General features: G+C 40.3%; 1 protein-coding gene across 6 annotated transcripts in view; it reads right to left on the reverse strand.

The window, feature by feature from the left end:
- Positions 1-25,270, reverse strand: part of Nlg4 (Neuroligin 4) — a 45,242-nt gene that overhangs the window by 4,214 nt on the left and 15,758 nt on the right. For 5 of the 6 annotated variants that reach the window (XM_070216404.1, XM_070216407.1, XM_070216402.1 and 2 more), the window contains exons 10-13: positions 22,651-22,968; positions 15,124-15,633; positions 13,864-14,439; positions 2,715-3,225 (exon numbers count right to left, since the gene is read on the reverse strand). In XM_070216404.1, the coding sequence (XP_070072505.1) occupies positions 2,756-3,225; positions 13,864-14,439; positions 15,124-15,633; positions 22,651-22,968 (1,874 nt within the window). In that variant the 3' untranslated portion in view covers positions 2,715-2,755. The remainder of the gene's footprint in view (positions 1-2,714; positions 3,226-13,863; positions 14,440-15,123; positions 15,634-22,650; positions 22,969-25,270) is intronic. The other variant, XM_044394005.2, reaches the window with a different exon arrangement.

Genomic DNA, 25,270 nt, shown 5'->3' on the forward strand with positions numbered 1-25,270 from the left:
CCAAATTAAATGAAAGCACAGGCTTAAGAAATTGTCAAATTTGCCTAGTGATTAAATTTTAGCCATTTGCATATTCGGAAATCTTACTATTAATTTGTTGAATGCTCAAAGGAATTTTCCTAAGCAGCGGCCTCTGATTGTTTGTTTTCCTTTCACGCAATGCAATCAAAGAAATTGTCCGAGTCTGGCCATCATAGCTTTTGTTGGTTTTCCCAAAACCATTTTCCCCAACCTTTTGATCATAATTTAAACAAGTGCCAAAAATATTCAACTGCAGGAGGAACTTAAGCAGAGTGTAAGGAGCTCAAAGCCAGTGGAGTGGCTTAAGGAAAAAGAATGTGAAATTAATGTTTATTGCGCTTTTAACACATACACACTTCGACACAGCAACCTGTGTGCGTGTTTGTGGGTGTAAATTTACATAAAAGTTGCCATTTGGCCCTGTGAACCTCTCTTCACCTCCCCCTCCCCCGTTTTCACTTTAGTCGGGAGGGAAAATTGCATTTTCCACCGCGCCAAGAGAACAGCGCAGAAATGTTAATCAGCTAAAAGTTAAGGAAACCAAGGCGGAGGCTGTGCAGGCGGCAGCGTGGGTTAAACAAAAAGCAAAAAGAGGGAAAGAAATGCAAATTTAATTGTACGCCAGGTGAAATAGTGTCCTGACCCACCCACACAGACACCCACTTACACCTTACACCCTTGCACACACACACATACTCATGTCCAAGTGGCTGAAAGCGGACAGCCAAGTAGATGATAAAATGTTCTGTGAGTGGCTTGATCTTTTCGGCCAGCTTTTTGGAGGTGCGGAAGAGAGCTTCCTTCGATGCGGATTTAATAAATAAATTGTATTGCTTTGGTCTTTTTTCTTACATCAAATACTTAAAGGAAAATTGCCTAGTAATCAATATTTTTAAATAATACTTTTTAAAAATTGTTGATGATTTTTTAACTACATGAAAAATCTATTAAGTCAAAAAAATATCTAAGCTAAAAGTCTGTTGAATAAACAAATAAATTCCTGTTAGGCTATACAATATTCTCAGTAAATCCCAGTTGAGTGTGGTTTTTATGGAGAACCAATTTTACTTTCAACCCAAAGGTTTGCTGCCAAAATAATTCCACAGTTTCTCCATTTCCTTTCGAGTTGACAGCATTGCAATTGGGGCTCAGTTCCAGTTACACAGCTTGGGGTTCCAGTTAATGCAATTTTTAAGTTTTTTCCTGGCCACACTGCAGTTTTAATTTGGTTTAGCTCGAATTTCCAGAGTCCGACATTGGGGCTCATAAATTAGTTGGGTGCTCCGGTTGCAAGTTGCATGCCGCAAATTGCCTTGCACCTTGCCACTTGTTATGGCTGGGTCTGGTGGTTCCATTTTTAATTTCGTTTATAATTTCACTCTCCTCGGCTCTGCTGGCATTATTACCCACGTATATATTTAATTTGTAGTTACTTGTTTTTCACGTTGAGTTCTGCGAAAAAAAACTCCCCATTAAAGCTCCCACATTTTTGGGGGAATTTTCGGGCGACCAGCCCACTCTCTCTGGCATTTTTCCATGCCAGTGACTGCGACATTTGAGTCCACCTTGAACCATGAACTCCGTGCTTTCCATGCATATTTATGTTTTATTTGTCCTCTTTTTTTATCAAATAAAGAGCCAGCATTTTTTGCTGCCGCATGTTTGACATGCCGTTTGTTATTTTTGATCAGAGCCTGTGTGCGCAGATATTTTATTTTTTACCTTTTCTCGATGTCCCGTCACGACCTTTGCTTTTTTCGGCTCTCTCTAAAGGGTTCAAAATGTTTGTCATTCTTTATTTGCCAGGGGAACTACATTTTAAGGAAATTTCTCACAGAATCGACTTTAAATTTTTCCCATTTTTCTGTTATTTTCCTGTCAATATCTTTGTTGTCTCTTTAGAAAGTAAACAAAAAAAGAAGGAAAATGGAGAGACTCACTATATCGCACTATCTCACACTCGCCTTGAAGAAACTTGACCCACCAACCGATTGGGAGGACATCCTGGAGTTCGTCCTTACCACCTTGAACGCCACGTGGCGTCCCAAATATTACACCAAAGAATTGAAGAAGGCCCTCAAAGTTGGACTACGCTTTGGCATAATACGCGAAATGAATAATAAATACTATCTGTATGAATATGCGAAAATAAATTCGTTTGGAGAAATTACATACGAGTTCACCGACAATCCCCTGAGTTCTCATCCCCTCATAAAGAAAGAAGATGAGGATGATGAGGAGGTAGAGGAAGAGGAGGATGATGACGAAGAGGAATGCTCGGAACAGAATGATATAATGTTCAAATTGGAGGAAGATTCAACAGAAACACTAGTGAAAAAATCGCCTGATAACGAAGTGTTGAATTCATATGTCTAATAAAGATAAAATATTGAATTTTTCTATTTTCATTATCATCCTACCGTTAAGACTACCATTTTGTTTGCCTAATAAGTACTTAATAATCTAAAAAAGATTTTTTTTCTACAAATATTTATAAAGTTCACAATTCTTAAAAAATAAAAAATCCTTTTTAAACCCCCGCCATAAAATTATTAATTTCAGCGATCGTTTAATAAAGGAATTAAATAAGATTAAAAAAGTATCTATGATTATTTTATGCCAAAAGAATAATATATAACAAAATCCAAGGTGAAAAAGGAACTTATATTTATAATAAAGGCTTCATCACTTACCCCGTTGATGACTATAAGTCCAACTCAAAGACCGATACCTATCAGACGCGCATCTCGTCCATCGCCGCCTGCGGCACTTGCTGTTGTTGCTGCTGTTGCGGATGCTGCTGCGGGTGCTGTTGCTGCTGCTGCGGATGCTGATGCTGCTGCTGACCGCCCACAGGTGAGGCGGAGGTCAGGACGAGGCCGTCGCCGTGCGAGTGGACCAGGTGGGCGGCATGCGAGTGCGAGTGGGTGTGGTGACCCTTCGAGGAGCTGGGGGCGCTGCTCACCCCGCTGCTGCTGCTGCCGCCGGATGGCGTTTGGTCCAGCAGCATGTTTCCACCACCACCGCCCCCGCCCATGGCCACGCCCATGGCGGAGTTATTGCTGCTGCTGTTCGTTGTCGTCGAGGAGGCGGTGCGGAGCGGTGGGCGTGGTCCGCGTATGTGATGCGACTGAATGCCAGTGAGGACAGCTCCATTTGCCTGATGTTTGCCCGACTGTTGCTGTTGATATTGCTGCAGCTCGGCTGCACAGAGAGAAAAAATGCAAAGAAAATCAGTATTAAATTATATTATACATTTTAAAATACAAAAATGCTTCAGTCAAGTGGATCATATTTTCTAATCTGCCATAAATTTCACTTCTTAAAGCATTTATTTAAAATTAATTTTTTTTCTTTGAAATATCTGAATTAAAGATCTTTACTTCTTTTCATAAACAGTGTTTGTAAAAATTTAGAAAAATTTCTTAATTTCAATTTGGACTTATCTATCTTATTTAACTAAAACTCTTGGAAAATAATATTTTCTGTTATTTGGTATTTTAGATCTATTATAATAAATTTTATACTGGAGTCCATGTCGTTTGACAAATCCATAATATTTCCCAGTGCTAGGGGGAATTTAGGGTATGGAACGTAAGCTACTTATGAACGTTATGCATATGTTGGCATATTATCAGGCAAATGTTTATTGACGAGCAGCAGCAGCGGCAGCAACAAAAAGTCAATTTGTAAACAACAATGTCAACCATTAAACACACATTCCCATATCATCGACATCGACATCCTCATTCTCATCGTCATCGTCATCAGTTGGTTGGTTGCACTTTTTGTTCCATTGAATTGGCAATGTACTACCCCCAGCTGCTCCTCCTTTGGCTCCTCCTCCTCCTGCCTTTCAGCTTTCGATGTCGTTCAACTTGTCGCCCCGATTGCCTTCCAAATGCAAAAGCGCAAAATGTGCACAGCTATTGACGCGTCTAATATTTTGATGCCCCCAAACGCCCCTTTTCTGCTCCGGAGCGTGTGTGTTTGTGTGTGTCTGGGCCAGAACTAATTTGTTTGCCCGGGCTCTATAGACACAATGCAGTTTTATTGGTGAGTCGGCACTAAAAGAGCAGACTGCTCCGAATGGAGTGTCGTGTCGTGTAATAAAAACTGAAGTTGGTAACGGGCAAGTGCTAAATGTCATGAAGATGAAGCGAAAAGGACCATAAGTTCTTGGTAGCATAAGGTATTTATAAGGTGGATTTATCAAGAAAGAGTTTAATAGCTTTTAGATATCAATATTGATCAAGAATTGATTGAAACCTTGCCTTTTTAAATTACTTCATTATTATTTTTATTTATTTCATAAGTTCCTAACTTTAGTCTCAATTTTATTAATTTAATTTAATTTCTTTATAAATAGAAAAATTGTTTTTAAGGTATAATTATTTAATCTATATTGTCAAATAATTCTTTGAAATTATTGTTGTTCCCTTAAAACCAAAATACAGTTATATTTTCTGACTGATTTTTCTGTTCCTAAAATCTACAAATTCCCTAAGAGTTTATAAAACCTTTTTGTACTGCTTAGGCTATCAGAGAATTATGTACCGTGCGCCAACGAATTTCCCAAATCCATAACTTCCACCATTTTCGTCTCTAGAGCTGAGGAGCTGTTCCTTGTTTTGCTTAAGCTCCCCCAGCTTAATGAACATTTTTAATCAAGCCTGGCTGCAGCTTTTCTGAGCCCCTTCCTAGAGGCGGAAATCTTTAAAAAACTCAAAGAAATTTTCATTAGTCATTCAAGATGTCCCTGGGCAACCTTTAATCCCGGGCCAAAAACCCGCTTTCACTAATTAGAGGTTTAATTCAACAAAGTACTCGATGGCCGAGCGAACTAGCAGAGAGTTGTGCCCTTTTGGTTTTTATGTTTATGGCCAGGACTTTCTGGGGATTTGATGGGCAGCTCCGCTTTTTGGGGGCCAGTTCAAGTGGCCAAATGGACTGGACCTAAGAGAGCATTCAGACTCAAATGTACCGGATTATGGTTGCCTTTGGCTCTGGCTTTTGGCTAGTTTGCAGTAGGCCAAAGCAGAGATTTGCCACAAAGCTCTAGCAGGGAGCGGAGATCAAAGGCGAAAGAAGCCCTCAACTGAGGCATAATTTAACCTTTTATTTTCTTTTTTTTTTTTGGCTAACAAATAATACACACTCACACACATGAGCGCGAATGGGACCTGTGGCATAAAGGACCGCAAAGCTGAAGTGCTCCATGCAATTTCCCCAAGGAGTGCGGCCATCATTTATGAATATGAAATTAACAACGGTGCGTATGCGTAATTTGTAATGAAAGCCAGGCCGAAAAACCAAAGACCAAAGACCCAACCTGACCGAAACCACCACTTTCACCATCACCCACACCACCAACCGAGTGCCTGGCCACGGGGTATGCAATAAATTTTCAATTTCCATAGCTGGACTTTTTGCTTGGGCAACCCAGGCAACCCGCAGCGAAGCAAATCTAATTTATATGCACATCACTTATACGCACTGTTGCAATTACAATGCCAAATGCTGCAACAAATGCGTATAATGCGGGCCAGAAAATATTACCCCAAAAATATCGGACTATCCATGTATATATATATATGGCCTCCAAATAATGCAGTCCAAAGTGCTTGGCCAAAATTGCGCGCTCAACGGATGTTGATTAGTATGAAATGACAAGACCGGAAATGCCGCGCATAACTCAAAAAAGGCAAAAATAAAACAGAACTGCCGGCCGCACGGAGCTCACTTAACCGCACCGACATGAAGAGCCACTGGCCAGTGGTGGGTTAAGGGTGGCGGCAGTGAGGGGTTAAGGGGTCAAAAGTGGGGGGCGTGAGTGCAACCACTCGGCCATGTGGATATTGTGGGTTTTGTTCGCCCAACTAAGTGGACACACAAGTGCAGCCAATTGTGCCGGTTGTTTGTGTGTGTGGAGGGTTGTGGGGTGAAGGATGCACTATGGGCTGGTAAGGGGTTAAGGGGTGAAAAGGGCCTGCCCCTCACGCTTGTCGCATTAATGAAGCATGCTCCACTCTCTGACTCACTCACGGCAATTTATTGCTGATTTTCAGCTGTTTCCCCTCGACGGTTGACATTTGGTGGACTTATTAAAAACAAAAAAAAATCATATAGCATACTTAGCAGGGCATGCGACAGGAAATTGGCGGAAAGGGATCGGAATCTACGGGGATTTATGGCCAAGAGATGGAGAAGCCACCGCGCCCAGCCAGCTGCACATAATGACGGCAATCACATCAACTTTTGATGGCTGCTACGTGATTATGAGGGGGTTATATGGCCGGCAAGGGGTGATTTTCCATTTTAAAGGGAGCATCCAGAGGGTATAACTATCTTTATTTATTGTTTAAGTTTAAGAACAGCTTCTCTGTGATTTGTTTTCCAATTTATTGACCACAAGTCTCAATAACTCTCCAAGCCCATAATCAATTGTACATTACGAAATTTCTCTGGAATATTTTAAGTTTGAGAGAACATTTCTCGGCAATTAATAGATTTCCCATGGAATTCTCAACCGCCCAACTTAATTGTGTCGAATCGAATCGAAAGCGAGAACCCTGGAAAGCCTGACTAATGATTCGAAGAAGCAACCCCTTGAAACCGAAATGGTTTTCAAATTAGCAAACGCTTAGGCAAACTGCCAAAAGCCAAGCACAACATTTAAATGCGATTGCAATGGGATAGGGCAGAGGGGGTGCGGGGGCAACAACAAATGAGCTTTGTGTCAAAGTCCAGATTAGCATACAATTTAGAGCATTTCAATCAAACATAAATCACAACGAGCCACTCGAACTGGACCTGCAGACCAGCAGACCTGCAGACCTCGGCCATTTCCCATTTCCCTTTGCCGTTTTCCCTCAAAAGGTACAAAATTGTGCGTAGTAAATCAATGGGGGACAGAGATGGATAGAAAGGCAAACGCAGACGGAGACAGGTAGATAAAAACCCAAAGGAGCAACAGTATAAAAAATCTATTTTTCAAAATGCAATCCGAGGAAATCTGAAACCGGATATCGAGGGGGTGGGTGGGAACGGAAATTTATGTGCTTCTATTTAGCATTGAGTTAGAAGTTGCGAGGAAGCGGAATTGAGCGCACGAACGAGCAAAAATTAAGTATACGCCGCCGTGCACTCAAGCAGCTCATGCGTGTGTTTTTGTATTTGTATCTGTGAGCAACGTCCCTGTGTGTGTGTGTGTGTGTGTGTCTGGGTGAGCAGCACAATTAAATTGGATTTATGGCGCGCATGATTGCAAAATGAAGTTAATGCGCATACAAATACAATCGAGCTGAAAGAAAAATGATTCTCGAACTTCTCCTTTCCCGAACGCCAAGCGGAAATCGTACCTTGTTTGTCATGTCATCAATAATCGAAGAGCAGAGGAGCTGGAGGAGTCGGGCGCAAGTAAATTGAATGAGCATATTAAAAAAGGGAAAGTATTGCAAGGAAGTGCCAAGGAAATGAAACTCAGCAACTGAGGAACAGGAACGCTCATGTAAACTCGAGTGGGAAATCGCCGAGAAGCGCGTCCCAATGAAATATGTACGACTCGCTGGCCAATGGCCATGTAGATTTATGTTTGCCCAGCGTTTGGCGAGTCTGAAAAATTTATTAGCCCATCCAGACGGTCATAGTTGGCCCGGGGTTAATGTTAGTTTATGCAATAGTTTGACACATTTGACAGGGGAAATGCTTCTAATTGATTGATGACAAATGGCCGCGCGGAAAAAGTTCTTCAACTTCCGGTGGATATGAAATCATTTATCATTGCTTTGAAAGCTGCTCGAAATGGGGTTGTTGTCTCTATGAGATCCTTTGTATTTTTAAGGTTTAAGGGATTTGTAATTAGAATAAAATAAAATTTAAAAGTAGATTAAATATCCTTATAATATATTCTTAAATATTTTTGGAAGATGCTTACTAAAAATATATGAAAACATAAATTAGAATGTGATTATGTGCATAATAAAAAAGAAAGAAAAGAAGTACTTTAAACAAATATGCTTTATATGATTTTACAAATGTGAAGAATAACATAAAAAAGGTAAATTTTTATAAAAATAATATAAAAAAATAAAATACTAAACTTCTGAAAGAAAAATTTAAGATTTTATTTAAAGATCCCCAGATTTTCTTTATAATAAAACCAGAAGAAAATGCAAAACAATTCCAAAGGTCAAATAAAGTGTGATTTCTTATGTGTATCTTCCTTATTTTACCAGTAATCATAGGGACTTTTCTCATACGTACTTTTTCCACCCGTTTTCCTTCACTACTCGCCATTTGCGACCCTTTGTCAGGGGCAAACAACTTGAGCTGAAAGCCAACTGACCACTAACAGTGATACCGAATAAGCCCCCGCCCACCCGGAAATCCCCCACTCCAGGGGGGATTACCCTGCGGTAAGGGCGGTATGTATTATTCGTATGCCCGCAGTTTGGCGAGCGTCTATCATTTTTCGGGGGAAATCGTCAATGCCTAGACGAAATAATAAAACCAAAGAAGGCGAATCGTAAACAGAGCTGGGGACAATCGAATATATATGGAGGGAGAATAACCGCACACAATGTGACGACGGCATCGATGGGTTCGAATAATGTTTGGTTTGGTTTGCTCTTCTGCCCCTCGAAAGCCCCTTTTTTTTTTGATCGGGATTTTCGGGGGGAGAAACGGCCAACATATGCTGATGGCATGGGGCAAAAATATGGTCAGAGTCGTCGGCAGGGTTGTTGGTTTGCAAATAGATTTTTCATAATTTTTTGTCATTTTCCGTTGCGTACACACGGCGTATGTGTGACAAACACTTTTTGCACTCTCCTTTCTGTCTTTCGGTTTCCCTGTTTTCCTGTTTTTCCTGCTGAAATTTCAATAATAACATTTGTATGAAGCTGTTTATGTCCTGGCGGCCAAAGGGAACTGTTGTTCTGCGGTTGCCTGCCGTTGACAATGTGGATGACAATCATGTCACGTCACGGATAAGGTGCTTTTGGAACCCCTCTCTATATATTTTACCCACCATATATTATTTTGTCCCTGTTTGGGGTGCTTAACAGGCAACTCGCGTTTGCCTTTTGTTTGCTGCCTTATTTTTATTATATTTATGCTGCTGCACCCTACATTCCCTCAACCCCCTCACATGTCAGCAAAAATCGTTTACGCTTCATTGTTTTTACTCAATTTTGTTGATTTTTTCCCGCTCACTTGCCAGCCTCTCCAATTTTGTTACTTTTGTCTGAGGTCGGCTCTTTTATTTTTGCTCCACATCTGCGCTTATCCGCCAAAAGTTCGCTCTATGCAAAGTATAAATCTGAATAAATTGAAAAGTGCCACCAGGAAAAAAACCAAATATGAAATAGCCTCACTTTGAGTGCTTAACGCTGGCTTCAAAGAGCTCAGAGCCCAGTTGCCCATTGCACACAAAATCTAAAGCCAAAAAAGCGAAATATATCGAAAATGATTAAGGCCACAAAAAAAAGGCTGACTAAGGATTTTTATCGATTGAACGGGTCCAAGTTCCGTTCCCAATTCCCATTCATATATGCATGGGGCCAGCTTAGTTTTAAGTCTGCCTCTAATCAAAATTTTTCGCAAACAAAGTTTCCCTTTTACACCAACATAATACGGCGGCATTCCGGCCCTAAAAGTTGCCAACACATTTTCCAATTCACTTTGCAAGTCTGTAAATTGAACGTTTAGCGTGTGTGTGTGTGTAAATTGTGTCTATAAAGCTTTTCCCGATGATTTATGAGGGGATGGGAAAAGGTAAGACTTTAACACTTGTATTTTTGATTCAAAAAAGTAAATATAAATGTATTTTGCATTGAGAACATCTAAATAATTGAACCGATTTACTTAAACTTATTTATGGTAAATGTAAAAATATTTGAATACATTTTCTGTTCAATTTATAATTTAAACTAGAATTTTTGCCAAGCAAACAACAATATTCACTCGTTTTAAAATAAATAATAAAGATTTTAAGTAAATTATTCTGTAATATATACAGCAAATAAAATATTGTAAAAAACATTTCCTGGCAGAGCATGAAATTTAGGTCAAAGCTCAATTTAAATGGTTTTCAATTAAATTATGAAATCTTTTGCCAATATACCGAGGAAAACCTGAGCCGGAAACAAATTTAAGCGCAGGCAACTTAACCTAATGAGGCATTTAACTGCCGTTCAACAATGTCAGCAAACTCACATAATCCACAGGCCTTCGCAACGAAAACACAAAAGTAAGAGGAAGTAAAGGCAAACGGCAACCGGCAACAACAAGGACTGTAATGTGCCACTTGAGTGCCTCAAGCGAGCGGCCAGCCAGCAAAAATCTCAGAACAAACATTAATTACACAAGGATTCTCGCCCAGACACAAACTACCGTTGACTTTAATATTTATAGTCTCTTCGCAGGCGGCAAGCAGAAAAAAAAATTTGCTGCTTAAATAAATAAATGACAGCGGGGAGAAACGAACGGGAAAAAAAAACACAAAATATATGCAGAACGCAGAGTCGAGAAAGAAAATTGAGCAGCGGAGGGAGATGCTGAAAATATGCGCCCACGCATAATTATATGAAAATTCGCAATAATTATAAATAATGCAAAGAGCGCTCAAAATGCCAGCAGAGAAACACTCGCCACTTCCGACAACGTCGCCACCTGATGGCAGCGACATCATTATCATCATCATCATCGGCGAGAACATCGTCAAGTGCCACGCCCACCATCCTACTTAACCACTACGAATTTCCGCTTCCGTTAAGGCGCGAGCGTAAAATTAAATCAGCAACAAAATATTCTATGCAAATACAAAAATATAAAAAAAGGAACGCACTCTGCTCTTGCCAATCCGATGGAAAATGTGTATTTGGCTCAAGCTTTCCTTTCGCCTCTTCTATTCTGTGCTATTTTTTCACCGTTATCGACCAGCAATTAGAGACCTGAGAAAATATAAGTGCATAAACCTGTTCAAGTAGCTAAAAATTGGATTCCCAGGGAACTTCTCGTCTATGAAAATTGGTTCTCGGATAAAAGTTTTGCGATTTGAGTGGGTTGAAAGTGGGCATGGAGTGCAAATTTTTGATTAAATCAATTTCTTAGTTTCTACAACTTTTGAAGTGCATCCAGAAATATTAAGTTTATGTATTTTGGTAATTCCTTATTAAATCGCAAAGTAAATGTGAATGTTAAGGAATATATTTCGGCCATAAATAAATATTTATTTAATGGCTAATTAAATAATTAAAGTTTTACAAGAAAATCTATCTCAAATTTATAATGAAGATAAAATCGATTTTTAATTTTGGGTACATTTTAGGGATTTATTGGTAAACAGAAATATTTATGGAAAAAAAAAATATTCCGCTGAAAATGTATTTATTTTGTAATCAAAATCTCTAAATACAATATGTATCTTCACTTCGGGTTTCAATTTTAAATTCCGTCTAAAAATCCTCCCCAATTTATTTTTGTATAAATTATCTGTCAAACCCATGCTAAAATGTGTATGTTTTTCGGTATTTTCAGCGCTCAACCCTAATTTATTTTTGGGAAAAAATTAAAACGTGTTCCCTCATCTGTCAGATTCAGGGTTGAATTGAACCGAAATAACAACAGTTTTGTTATTTGAAAAAACAATTGGAGTTTGCCGACCTGGTCATCTGCTCACCTCATCGAATCGAATCGGATCGGATGGTTGTTTTATTTGCCATCGATGGCTAAAAATGTATTTACGCACAAATATGCCAGCGACATTTTGGCCAGGAGCAGAGATTGTGTGGGCTTTGCAGTGCGGGACCCGCAATAAAATACCCATAATTCCACATGTAGAGATTGAGGGGTTTACCGCATTTCCATTTCCATTCCCATTCCTCCATTCCCATTCACAACTTATTCTGCACCGCTGGCTGGGTTAATGTTTACATTTTATTATGCTAAACTAAAACCAACAGTTTTATGCGATTTTTTTTTTTATTGGCTTAATACGCTTCACGGAATCATGGTTGTTTTCATTCAGTTGTTTTACGGCGGACGCTACCTTTATGGCGGAGCTGTAGATTTTCTTTATCGTTATCGTTACATTTCTGTCTGTCGATTGAAATTGAAAATCTTATCATAAAAATCATGTCGTGACTGGGAAAATGGTAATGGGAACGACTACTGCAATGGCAGAAGGATACTTGTACAATCGCAAAACGAATCTTTATTTTATTTGCCGTTTATATTGGAGATTTATTAGACGGACGAGGGGTAGGGGGGGCATATTTCTTGAAGTGGCCCATAACGACTTTATTGCGTGATGGCTGGCAAAAACTGTCAATAGCTACCCCCCTTTTCCCACCCACCGCATTTAACAGCTCATCAGGCAACAGAAGTTGGACTCCCTGCTCCCTGAACAGCACACTAAAAACCTTGGCAATCAGTGGAGCATAATTTGTACAACAATTTCCGCTGCAGACCAAGTCCACAAACCGGGATTACGGTTGGGCTTCTTGGGTGTCTGTGTTTCTGTGTGGTCAAAAGTCAAAAGTCCGTTGAACCCCAGCGAAGCGTAAATGTTTTTCCCGGTCCTCGCCTTGTTTTTCCTCTTGGTGCTCCGTTTTTCCTTTCCAATGATTCAATAACACGTGTTAGCCGGCCCAGAAAAAAAGAGCGAAACAACCTCCTCGTCGGCTGATTAGAACAATTTCAATTTTCACGCGGACATTCTTCTTTTTTTTTCTTTTTTGCTTTTGGTTGCCTCTGGCTTTTTGCAACGTCAGGACCTTTGGGCACGAAGGTCATTCAATTTGATTAAGCAATATTTTCGTTTGTTTGGGATGATTTAGCAGGATATTTATGTGTATGTGGGCGTAGAGCCCATGACAGGTTCAACATTCCAAAGTCATGCCAGTCTTTTTTTTTGACAATCAGTTTGGGGCAACTTTCGGTCATCCATTAACCCATTGTTTGGGTTTTAAGGACTTAAAGAGTAGTTATAGTCCTTAGGAAATGCCTTATTTATTTTATATATACAGTTTCTGAATGAAGATGTGATTTTTTTTGCGTATAATCGAACATTTTTGCAATTAAGTCTTAAATAACCCATAATAAATTAGGTTCTCAAATTGTTTTCTTGCATAATTAAATGTTTTGGCTCTAAAAATTATATACAAACAAAAATTAAACAAAGTTTAATGAAGAATTGTTCAAGCTTTAATTTTAATAAAACAATATTTTTCATAAAACTGTAGAAAACTGTACAAGTTTTATTTTAAGAGCTTATTTTGTGACTTTTTGCCGTGGCAAACTGAAATGAGTTCGATTTTTTTCCTGCCAAACTTATCCAGAACCCAATAAACTCTTATTTCCAACCGCATCAAAGTTTCCGCCTGATTGTAATGCAAACTGTATTTTACCATTTGCAGTGCTTGCCAAGTGTGAACTCTTACAAAAGCTTTTCAATCTCGAATTCATTTGCTTGAAATCAAATAAGCAGACTTGGAGCGAATCGCAGAGACAGAGAATCGAGAAGTGAGATACAGGATACAAGATACAAGATACCAGATACAATTTACGAGCGAAGGGGAAACAAGCACTTCATAATGAAATGAAATCTTATCACATTTCAGCTTGATTGCTGCCAGCCCGCAATATTGTTGCCTTCCTGCTGCTGCTGCTGGATTTTCCCCAGTTCCGGAAAAGTGGAAGAGCGTGAAACAAACTTGCAACTTTGGCAAGAGCTGAAAAGCCAATTCAATTGCATATCCTTTGGCTGTTGCGTCTTCAAGTTACGGATTGTTTTTCGTTTGTACTTTATTTGTTTTTTTTCGGTTTTCTGGGACTTACCTGTCGTGGGATTGTGTCGTCCTGCGGCCGCCAGACTTAGATTGCGTGGCAGGGTCATACAATCACCGCCTCCGCCACCGCTGGATCCTCCTCCTCCGCCGCCAGAGCCACCGCCCATTCCAGGACCCACTGCTGTGCTGGTGAGCAGGACATTGCCGCGACTATCCACCAGGGCTGTTCCACCGCCCGACAAATTCAAGGCGGCCGTGTTGCGCGCATAATTCAAAGTGGCTGCGTGATGGAGTCCCCCCGACTTGGGCAGCGTCATCATGCCGGGATTGTAGCTCACACTGCTGCCGGATACCACCACGGAGGCGCCACCGGAACCGGAACCACCGCTTCCACCTCCTCCGCCTCCTGCCCCGCCCCCTGATCCGGAGCCACTTCGGGCGAAGGTTTGCGTGCCGGTCATTCCCTTGATTTGCATGTGCTCACGCTGCTGATGTTGCTGCTGCTGCTGCTTGGAGCTGGTGCTGTAAGTGACGTTGCCCAGATTGTCTGTGGTCACCTTTGACCCCTCGATGCCACCGTTATTTAGGGCTCCACCGCTGCCGCCACCCACCTGCTGTTGCATACCTGTAGGGTAAGAGTCAATAGCAATTGTTAATAAATTGATTAGCATTGAAATTGACTTTAAAGATAAAATCAGAATTAGGCAATTTTAATATTTTCATTTATTTGATGTTCTTAAATTTCAAATAACATTTTTATATTAAGGATTAAAAATGCATTACATTTTTATTAATGAAACAACAAGAGTGCTAACATATTTAAATTTTATAAATTCCACAGTTTGATTAAAAAGTGTTATAAACGAAAAATTTAATGTTAAATGTTGTTTTTAAATAGCTGTTTTTAAACAATTTTTTTTAAAGGCTTGACTATTTTCTGACTAAAAAATGGTTTTTCTGATTGTAAAATGGCACTAAAAAATTGATCCAGAGATGGATTCTTCCTGAGTTTTTATTTTAAAAGACTTGTGTTGTAAATGTACAAAAAATAAATCTATATTTTCTTTGTTATCCACAAGGGCTGTCCAAATTTGCCAAAGTGAAAAGAATATAAAACTCTATTTACAATTGTGTACAATAATTCTAAAGCTTAGTCCATTTTGAAAAAAAAAACTTAAGTTGTTATTTTTTTAATGATATTTTTATAAAAATGAAATATAAAATTAACCATGGAAAATCTTGTTCTGTTCAATTAAAGTATTATCACATAAACGAAACATTTCCAAGTCTACCTAGATTTCCCACCTACCTGTATTTGAGCAGATGTGCGGTGGCGGTGGCTTGACGTCGTTGGCCGCTGCTGCCGCCGCGGCTGCTGCGGCTTGGAGCAGCATGGCGGCCTGGCCGGCCTGGTCCTGATGGCTCTCCACGTCCACGATGACGTTCGCCGAGCTCTGCGAGTGACCCATGTGGTAGTGGGCGTGCTTGATGGGCTCCGGTGGGTAGGGCACCTGCTGGTGCATATTGCGCTGCTGGTACTGCTTCTGCAGGGTCTTCACCTCCAGCCGCGTCTTGTCGCGCTGATAGTAGACGCCGGCGAAAATCAGCACATTGAGTATCAGCAGGCTGCAGCCAATTGCAATCGTAACACTGAGGGCCGTCGAATAGGCCGCATAGCCGGCTGCCTCGAACCCAGAGGCCAAAGTATCCGACGAGGCGTTGGCCAGAGTGGTGGGTGCAAAGACACCGCCGCCGCCCGAGTAATTTCCTCCAATGGGTATACAGGTCGTATACATGTTGTTCGGCTCAACGGTGGTGACTGCAAGTGGAGAGAAGAGTAAGTGGGTGAGTGGGCTGCATATTAATCTTCCTGGGACTGGCTGTAGTTCATTTTGCTCGCTCGCGGGGGGTCGACAGGTCGTATGAGTAATGCCCGCTGGCCAGGACGAAATTATTTATATGGGGCGTATGGGGCGTATGCTTGATTGGGAGCTGAAGATATTTTCCCTTCGTATCTTGTGACATAATTTAATGTTGAGCTCACACTTCTTAAGGCAATTTGCAGCTGTGCTGTTCAATATTGCCATTTAATTAAATACAACATAATTCGCTTAGCACCTAACAAAGAGCAACTTTTGCCTGCAGCTATTGTGTAATTCTAGTAAATGCCTGTGTTTTAATTGGTATCTACGTAGTCCCAGGTTACCTTTTATGCTATCAGCAAAGTGAGTTACAATGAAAGAGGAATCAAATTATTTTCGTAGCTGCAGAGAACAACAGTCGTCAATTACTTTATTGTGCAAATATTAAAAAAATTGACTAAAAATAATTATTTTCACATTAGCTTTTGTTTGCCCCGTCAAATAATAAATAATAGAATATTAATAATTAAAATGAATAATTATTTTTTAAATTGTACAACAATACAAGACTTTATTTTGTAATCAACCCGCAGAAAAAGCATATTGTTGCTTTGACGTCAATTAGAAGCTTTGTAAACTGTAAAACAATATTTAAAACCATTTTTATTTTAAATGAAAAAATCTAACAAAAGTTATTATATTCAACCCCCACAATTGTTCAATATTTGAGCAAGTAATGTACACGTTTTGCCTTCGGATTAGCCTGTCTTAGGGTCTATTGTGCCACATTTCTTCCCTTTGTCTGAAATGTCCAGAATACAGAATTATTTCCATTTCCTATGAGAGAGCGCTGGAATATTTCGCGCTCCACTTGGCCGCCATTGTATTTGCCAAGGTATTTGAAAGCGACTGAAGGAGTTGGAAGCGCAAATGTCTGTGAAAACAAATGGGTTTCGTCGCTGGCTTTGAAGCCCAGGCCGCTGGCTCCCCTTGAAAATGTATTTGTCATTGTGCTGTAAGTGTCCTGGCATTGTTCTCCAGTCCCCTCAAGTGCTTCCTACACTTGGCATTGTTTTGTATCAAGTGTGGGTAAATGAATGAATGTGCGCACTGCTGGCTGTTTGTCTGCAAAGTTTTGCCTTTCAATTTTCTGCATATCAAACAATTCCGCCAGAGTTCTTCGTCTCACAAGATTAAAGACTTGTGCACGTATTTTGCATAAATATTTCCCAAATAAATCCCCAGTAATAATCGGCGGAGGGGTAGAAATGAACGCAAAAGTGGGTGTCAATAATCGTGTGAAGATTTGCAGCTGCCATTCAACCACTTGCTGCTTTGTCTGAGTGGTTTTTCAATTTGCATTCAAGTGTGGCATTTAATTTACTCAAGATTGTTTGGTCGGAAAAGCATCAGGTGAGCCCGCCCTTTCTCTTTCTTCAAACTTTTCTTCTTTTTGGTGGGCGTGTGCCAGGGAATCCAATTTGGAATTAGCCCCTATCTATACATAATAATTTCTCACCAACTTTGTCCATCAATCATGATGGCAAAGGCGGCCGGCTCTCAGACTCAAAAACTCTCGACCTGTCACTTGAGTTCACTCAGGAAAATGCTTAAGACCCTTTTTCACTCTTTTTGTGTGTGTGTGTTTTTAGGGGGACAACCCTTTTGCTAAATTGCATAACCAGATAAATTGTGATCCCCCCATCAACAGATTCGACCCTGGCCACTAAGCTCTTTATCATTCCGCCCCATTTTGCATTTAATTTTGCAAGTACAAATACTTGCAGCATTCGGAATTTCCCTTCACCATTTCCATCTTATTTTTAATTCCTTTTTATTTTTATTTTTATTCCCCATTTTCATTTCGCTTTTACCAGGGGCCGCATGCGTTCAAGGACCCCAGATAATTATGTTACGAGGACACATGGCCCCAGCTTGAGGCAGACAGATAACCAAAAAGGCTCGGGGAGGGAGGCAAAAGCAATGCTTAATGTGGCTTTAATTAGTGAAATCACAAAAATAAAAGAAGAAAAATAAGAACTTAGGGAGGACGAAGTAGAGGCGACCCCAAGCCATAAAATCAAACCGAAAGCCCAGCTTTTTGAGCCACGAAAGCGAAAAATATTTGAGGCCGAAATGTCCTTGCATAAATTAGATATTAGCCGGGGCAACGGCATCAGCATCAGCTCAGGCTCAGCTTGCCATCCTGCGAAGGACACTCTGGCATTTATTAAGTGAACCATTTCAATTTTCACTGATAGTTTGACATTTCCCAGCTTAATCAGCCCTGCTTCACAGCATCCCGAGAAAAACGAATCGCAGGAATTATGCAAATGATCAGTGGGCGAAATGGCGAAGGATTTTCGCAGTAGGCTTTCGGCTAAGACTGGTTCCACATGTTGCTTTATCTCCATCTCTTTGCCAAATAACTCAGGTGAGCCCTGCCCTGCTCCAGCCTGGTTTTCCTTTCTATTTCCATTTTTCGCTGGAATCCGGGTCAGGCAAAGTAGCACAGAGTTCACTTTTGTGTGTGTCGGAGCGAAGGATGTGGTTTGTTTGTTTTCTCCTTCGTTTTTTTTTTGTTCTGGAAAGCTGGTAAGCAAGGCTTAGACAAGAAGCAGGCAACTTGATGATGGGATAAACAGCATTGAAAACGTTCTCAGCTGGATTGAAAATGAGTTCGGAGAAATAGCCTGGGCTACGAATGTGGAGCTCTTAAAGCAGCCGTAATTATTGCGGTGTATTGCCGTATATACGCACTTAAATCAGACAATGTTCCGATTTGTTAGCGATCAAATCAAAGCCTTTTGTGATTTAAGTATATATTTATAGCATTTAGCAATGTTTTACAAATGAATTATTAAATAAAGTAATTTTTTTTAATCCGATTTCATTACAACACTTTTTTATCAAATCACATTTTGGTTTAAGCCTAACTTATGTTTGCTTTTTTTGTAAAAAATGTGTAACTAATCAAATGTAGCTTTAAATTATATTTAAAAATATCGATTTCATCTTCAATCCGATGTCTAATTATTCACTTAAAATAAACTATGCAGCTAATGAAATATAGGAACAAATTGGATTATTAAAAAAAAGGTAAATGTAACCCCTATTTGAATTCATTGCCATAAAATTGTATGTATTTTAAAAACTCATTTGCAGTTTTTTCTTTAAATAAGTATTCACAATGATTTTTGCACATCCATTTAAAATCCCAACAAATATACTAGAAATTTGAAAACAGCGTCGCCTCCTGCGGCAAAAAGTTAGTTGACGATTCCATTAGAAACGTCAGCCAACAAAAAAAACAATAACCATGGAAAACTGAAATTTCCAAGTACTTCAACACTTTGGCAATCCGACTTAAACTTCTTGTGGAAAAGTTGTTATCCATACGGTTTTGCCTTGGTTATTTTTGTTAGTTTTGCACGTCTTTCGATTTGTATTTTGTTGCGGCTGCTTTGTTTACGGCGGAGAGTCTCGTTTGGCTTGCGGATTTTTTGGCTTTTTGGCTGCATATCTCTGTCGCCCCCGTTCCGGCCAAGTTGTATAACCAATGGCTGAGGTGATGACGCCAGCGATGACAGGGGAAAAGCGGCGGGGAGGGAAATCAAGGGGAAATAGGGGATGCCTGGAGAAAGGCAAGACAAGGCAGCACAGTTGGCAAAGTCAACGCTTAAATGAAAAGCATGTCAAAGTATGTCGAGTCCATATGACACTGTGACTCGGTCGCTGCCTCGCAGCGAGTCTGGGGTTTTGTCGTTGGCTCTCCAATCTCCTGTGATTTTCCCGCATTTCCCCACCCATTTGAACCACCTACCCACCTACCTACCACCTACCGAATTTCCCAGCTAGTGTTGGGTGTTTTTTGTGGCCTGGCTGCGTCGTCGTCGCCTGTCAACCTGACAGCTGTTTGTCGCATTTCAGGCATTTTATCATCTTCTATTTCCACTTTTTGCCCTCTCCAGTTCGCTTTTATCTACCGCTCTTCGGTTCGGTTCAGTTCGGTTCAGTTCCATCTCCATCTGCGTTTTGTTTTTAGTCCTTGTTTTGATGGCCGGATTTAGTTTTGCAGCATTTTCTGGGCCCTGCACTAATTGAAATGAACATTTGTTGTCTGTGGTCCAACACCATCTCGCTCTCTCTCTCTCTCTGTCTCATCAGCACTCTACATTAGCCACCACAAGTCGCCCTTTGACCTCCATCCCTTCGCCAGTTTGTTTGTTTGGGTCACAGATTAGTTGTTTGTCTGCCAAAACCGAAGAGTAGAGATTAAATTTAAACGCAGCTTGTTCCCATCAAGATTTAAAGATGCACAAGGGAAAAACCACGAAATAATCAGTTTTGTTTTTTTCAACATTTTTAAATACTTATAAAATTAACCCCTATTTAATTTATTTTATCAAATATGATTCAAATATAATATGATTTGGGTTTTATATTAGTCAATGAAATAGTTCTTATTTTTAAACTTTTAGTTCTATTTAAAAATTAAATTAATGTAATATTGAATTTATTTTGTATTTCTAGAACCATGAAATATTGCAAAATTTCCGTTAAACATTTAAGATCTGGCTTTCTCAAAGTAGATACCAATTTATTTTTCAGTAAAATGCATTTTATCGTCTCTAAAATCGAACTATTTAATTTGGAATTTCAGTGTGAACAAGCATTATCCATTTAATCTAAAGAATAAAAGCGCTATCTCCAAAACGGGCAAAGTCAACATTTCAATAATTTTTAATTTACCCGACTTTGCCAAGCGAAAGCGTTCTCGACTGCCACGCCAACGCCCACGAGCACGACCACGCCCCTCTGCCCCTTCGCCCCCAGAAGCTAATGCATTTTGCATTGGCCAACTTGGCAAGAAGCGGGATATTAGAAGAGGGTTGGGGCATTTAGTAGCTTGGCTAGGGGAAAGTAGAAAGTTTTGCCTGAAATTGACTGTCTTAGTTTTGACTTTGAGATAAGCCAGCGTCGGTGGAAGTAAGTCGAAGTAGTTCGCTATGATGGTTTTGAAACAAGGCCACGCCCACAAGGCACTGGAACCCCCGCCCCTATAGACCCACAGCCCCACAGCATATAAGCATTTGATGTTTGAGTTGGATTTCCCTCACTCTCATTTCTATTTTTTTTTGCCAGAGAAAAGCAGCTGCAGTTTTGCCCCAGCTGCGGGGACAGTTTATTAAAAATGGCTAAAACATAAAGAAAGCGGGGAAAAAACAAGCAGCAAAGTTTGCTGTTAATTTAAAGTAAGTGTTGAAAAAGTTTCCGCCAACGAGTTTTACATAAACTGGTTTAATGACTTCCCCTCATCTCAAAAGAGAGGAGGATGCGAATGGGGCAAGTGCATTAAAATTATGCGCTATTTACATTTGTGGCATCTTAGACAGAGAAGACCCTCTTTTCATCCGAAAGACCCCTCGTCCTCCTCCTCCTTCTTCTTTTTGCAGCCCCGACGAGAATGTAAACGAGAAATTTATGCCAGAGACAGACAGTCGGGGGGTTCGAGGAAGGGATATAAATGGGAGGGATGTTTGAAAAAAGGTTACACACACTTAATGCTTATAGAGATTACAGTTGAGTGCATTTCCAAAAGTCAGCACTCGACACAATATAAATTCAAAAGCCAAACCATAGTATCCCGGGGCCGGACGCAATTTCAATAACCAGAGAGTCCCAGCTGGAGGTCCAAGTTCGGGGCTGGGTCAAATGGAAATGTCATGCCAGGGACAGCAAAGGGGTTGAGATGATGGGGCCCCTCCCAACCCCTAGACAAAAATGCCAACTTTGCAATTTAACTTGCTGCGAGACCACAAAGTGAAGTAAACACTGACTAGGCCGAGGCCAACGTCAAGAGTAAACAGAAATCTTTGCTGCCGAAAGTGTTGATTTTCAACTCACTCTCCAACAAACTAACCTTTCGTTTCGTTTTGAAAAAAAGTGGAAGCAGAGGAGCCAAATAAATAGAACGGGTTCTCTCCTTTGAATTTCGTTTTATTTGACTGGGACCCCACATGGCTATGTGGAATATATATTTCATTTGCCGTCGAGTTATTAAACAAATGCGCACATGTGGCCGCATCTTAAATATTTGACTTTGGATCTCGAATGGGTAGATCATCCATGCGGCGTATGAGTTATATTGGTAAAACAAACTAAATGCCCTCGGTAAAAATAATTGAGGTCAGTTGAGATGTGATGTGCATGTTAAAGTGGGGATTGACTCATAAACTTTGTAAATAGTTATCCTTAATTTAATCAAAATTTACAAGACGAATATTAGGAACAGTCCACGTAGTGACGAATCGCACCGGTAGCATGCTCGAGAATAGTCCGATTGAAACAATTGATACACCGATGGAAAGGTATTATTACTCTCTTCAAATTTTTATGCTAAAACATTTTAGAACTTTATTGGTTTAGCCATAATGTATTTGTTTAGATATCAGAACTTTTGTTTGTTGAAGGTGCGATCGTTACTAGTTTTATACATCATTAAGATGTGTTTTTGTTTGATAAATAATATAAAAAAGTTTAAGGAGTAACCTAATATCACCCTAAAATCAAAACGAGAGAGTAACAAACCGTTGAAGCATAAATCGCAAGACGTTTTCACCCTTATTCCAATTTGTCAGACTTACGGCGAATCTGCAATTAAATAAGCCAGGCCCAAAGGCCAGTCAAGTGTCCTTTTGGCCTGGCCTTTGTCAAGCGTATTAAACGACAACTGCAGACGGTGCCAAAAGGGCCAAAAGGGACGACAAACCGAAACCGAAATACAATCTACAAAGGCAATAGGCGTTATTCCTTTGGGCTCGGTTTGCCCCGGCTTATTTGTTGTTTTTAGGTATTTAAGTGACATTGACAAGCCGCAGCGAGCGTATGAAATCGTGTGTCTCCTCCTCGTCTGTCTCTCTGTCTGTGTTTGCTTTTCGGATGGGGCTGGGTCAAAGTCAAAGGCTACTTACCGCCCAATATGCCGTTCAAATAGGCCGAGGCGTTCAGTCCCCGCCCCTTCTTCATCATCAATTGCTCATCGACGAGAAGGAGCCGCGATGACGACGACGATGAGGATGAGGAGCCGCCGGTTGATCCGCCTGCTGACGATATGCCAAACGGATCCGGTTTAACGGGTCCCTCGTACAGGTCCATATCGTCGTGATTGCGGAACAGATTGTGCCGGGCTATCACATCCTCCATCCCGGCGCGATGGAGCTCCGGTATCAGGCGCAGCCAAATCGAGAGTTGATGGGCCCGAAAGTGATTCTTAATGCGCGGCTTCATTCCTGGAATTTAAAGAGTATGCGAATGTGAATGTGAGTTAGGTGCTTCCGGAAAAACAAAAAGGGGGTCGGAGTGTAAACATCTTCATTTTCATTTCCATGTGACAGATACCAAAACACACACTCATCCGCACACGAAACATGCATGCAAATAGCTCTAATGCTAAACTATTCCATTTGGCCGTTGCCTCTGCTTTTGGGCCACTTTCGAGTCATTTGCATGCCAAAAAGGTGAGCGACAGACACTTGGCTCAATTGAGGCCAGACCTCCTTCTCGGCTCTGGGTTTTCAGAACTTCACCCTCACTTCCCAGACCTGATGTCTTGTTTACTTTGGCGGGGTGAAAGCGACATAACTGTTTAATTTTTGATGCCCCCAGCTATTCCTACTAAGAGCCTGCCTTATGCACTACAAGGAAATTCTTGGAAGGCCAAGAATATATTTTTATGTGTGCGAAAATAATAAATCGATTTTCGATATGTAAATTTTATTCAGAAAAAATTCATATAAATAATAAACCTCATTTAAGTTGAAAATAATTTTTTTTTAATATTTTAAGAACCTTTTTTAATACCTTTTGAAACTAATTTGATTCTAAGTTATTAATTTTGCTAAATAATCCTAAATCATTATTTTATTTAAATTTTTATCTAAGTGTAGCCAAATATTGCCGACTTCTTTTGCTAAGCCGAGCTACAAAAAAGTCTGGTAGCCTACTTCCTTCGAGGGTAAACAGGCGAAAGTATAGTAGAGAATACTCCCTCATATCTGCACGTATTTATAAAAATATCTGAAAAGTACCAAGAATGATTCTCAAATATTCAGAAAGTTTTCATACACCTTTGAACTCTTAGTCCTCAGCCAATGCCCCACCATTCATAAGAAAATGTGATTGCCGGGCGAAGGACCTATCCACCTGCAATCGTCAATCTTCAATCGCAAGTGCAAATCCGAAATCCAAATAAAGTATTGCATGCATAATTTACGCAACAGAACTTTCATACAAGCCAGCTTTTACATAAGATATGCTTATAGTTCGATCTATATATATTTTTTTATATATATGATATATTTGGCGCATATGTGTGACAGCTGCCTTTGTGTGCCGGAGATCCTTTTGTGCCAGCTCCTCCCCAACAAACATTATTTGATTTCGATTTCAGTTTCCTGGCGTATCAAATGAAAACTGTGTCCGCCACTCCACACGGGCGGAATCCTTTCAACTTGCTTATGCAAAGTGCAGGCGCTGAAGGGTGGAGTACAGGGTATACTGTATACTGGGTATAGAATGTCAGCTGTCGCTGTGTGTCGTTTCAATTAAAATCAGGGGGAAAAAAGAAGAATATAGAGAAGGAGAGCCTTTTACATGCACGCAGACATATCTTTTGATACGTATCGTCCTTCAGTGCTTACATGTGCGTAAAGTGCGTGTCGGCAGGCTTCAGTCACCCTCCTTCCTTTTGTACCTCTTAGCTCACTAAAAATATAAAAAAGCCATTCTTGTGTGCACAATGTAAGGCAAATCCATTGCCATAACCTGTGCGTAATTTTCATAAAGCGTTAAGCGCGCATATCTGTCGCTATCTTCGCCGAGTTGTGTGTCAAGTGGGTATATTGATTCCATGGAATAGGAAAAAAGACATTAATCCATTTTTTATCTTGATAAATTTATTGAAAAAGTTGTCTAAATCATCAGGAGAACGACGGTAACAGGATTATTCATCATTTGATCATTAATAGAGCTTGAAAATAAATATTCCATATTTTCTTGAGAACTTTAATTTTTGAAGGTTTTTTTCCTTAAATGTAATATTAATTTATTCGAATAATTATTAAATTCTACAGGTATTCCAGGGCATTCAAAAATCGCCACAATATGTAAATAATATTACATCGACTTTCACCTTGTACCATCTACCTGTCGCCTTCGCGTACAAAAGGTGTGAAAAATTTGAAATTAATAACATTTTCGTACATTTGACATGAAGCAACGGTGCCATTTTAACGCACACATAAAGCTTTATGCGCTCGCCACCCCTCAGGATCCCCCCTGTGGAACCCCCGAGAGCTCATCACCTTTCACCTTCTCCCCGCTTTTCTCACTTCAGGTAATGTTTCGACAATCTCTGGGCGTTTTGATTGCCCTTCATCTACCTGGTGGTTCTGCTGTTGCCGCTGCTGCTGCTGCTTCAATATACCGACAGTCGCCGCTGTGATGCTTTCTTTTTTTTCACTCACATTTCGTTGAAGTACTTGTGTGTTAACTTCCTCGTTTTCCAACCTCCCCCCCACCGAAACCGCCCCT

Source organism: Drosophila takahashii, chromosome 3R, assembly GCF_030179915.1.
Source record: "Drosophila takahashii strain IR98-3 E-12201 chromosome 3R, DtakHiC1v2, whole genome shotgun sequence".
Classification (NCBI taxonomy): domain Eukaryota; kingdom Metazoa; phylum Arthropoda; class Insecta; order Diptera; family Drosophilidae; genus Drosophila; species Drosophila takahashii.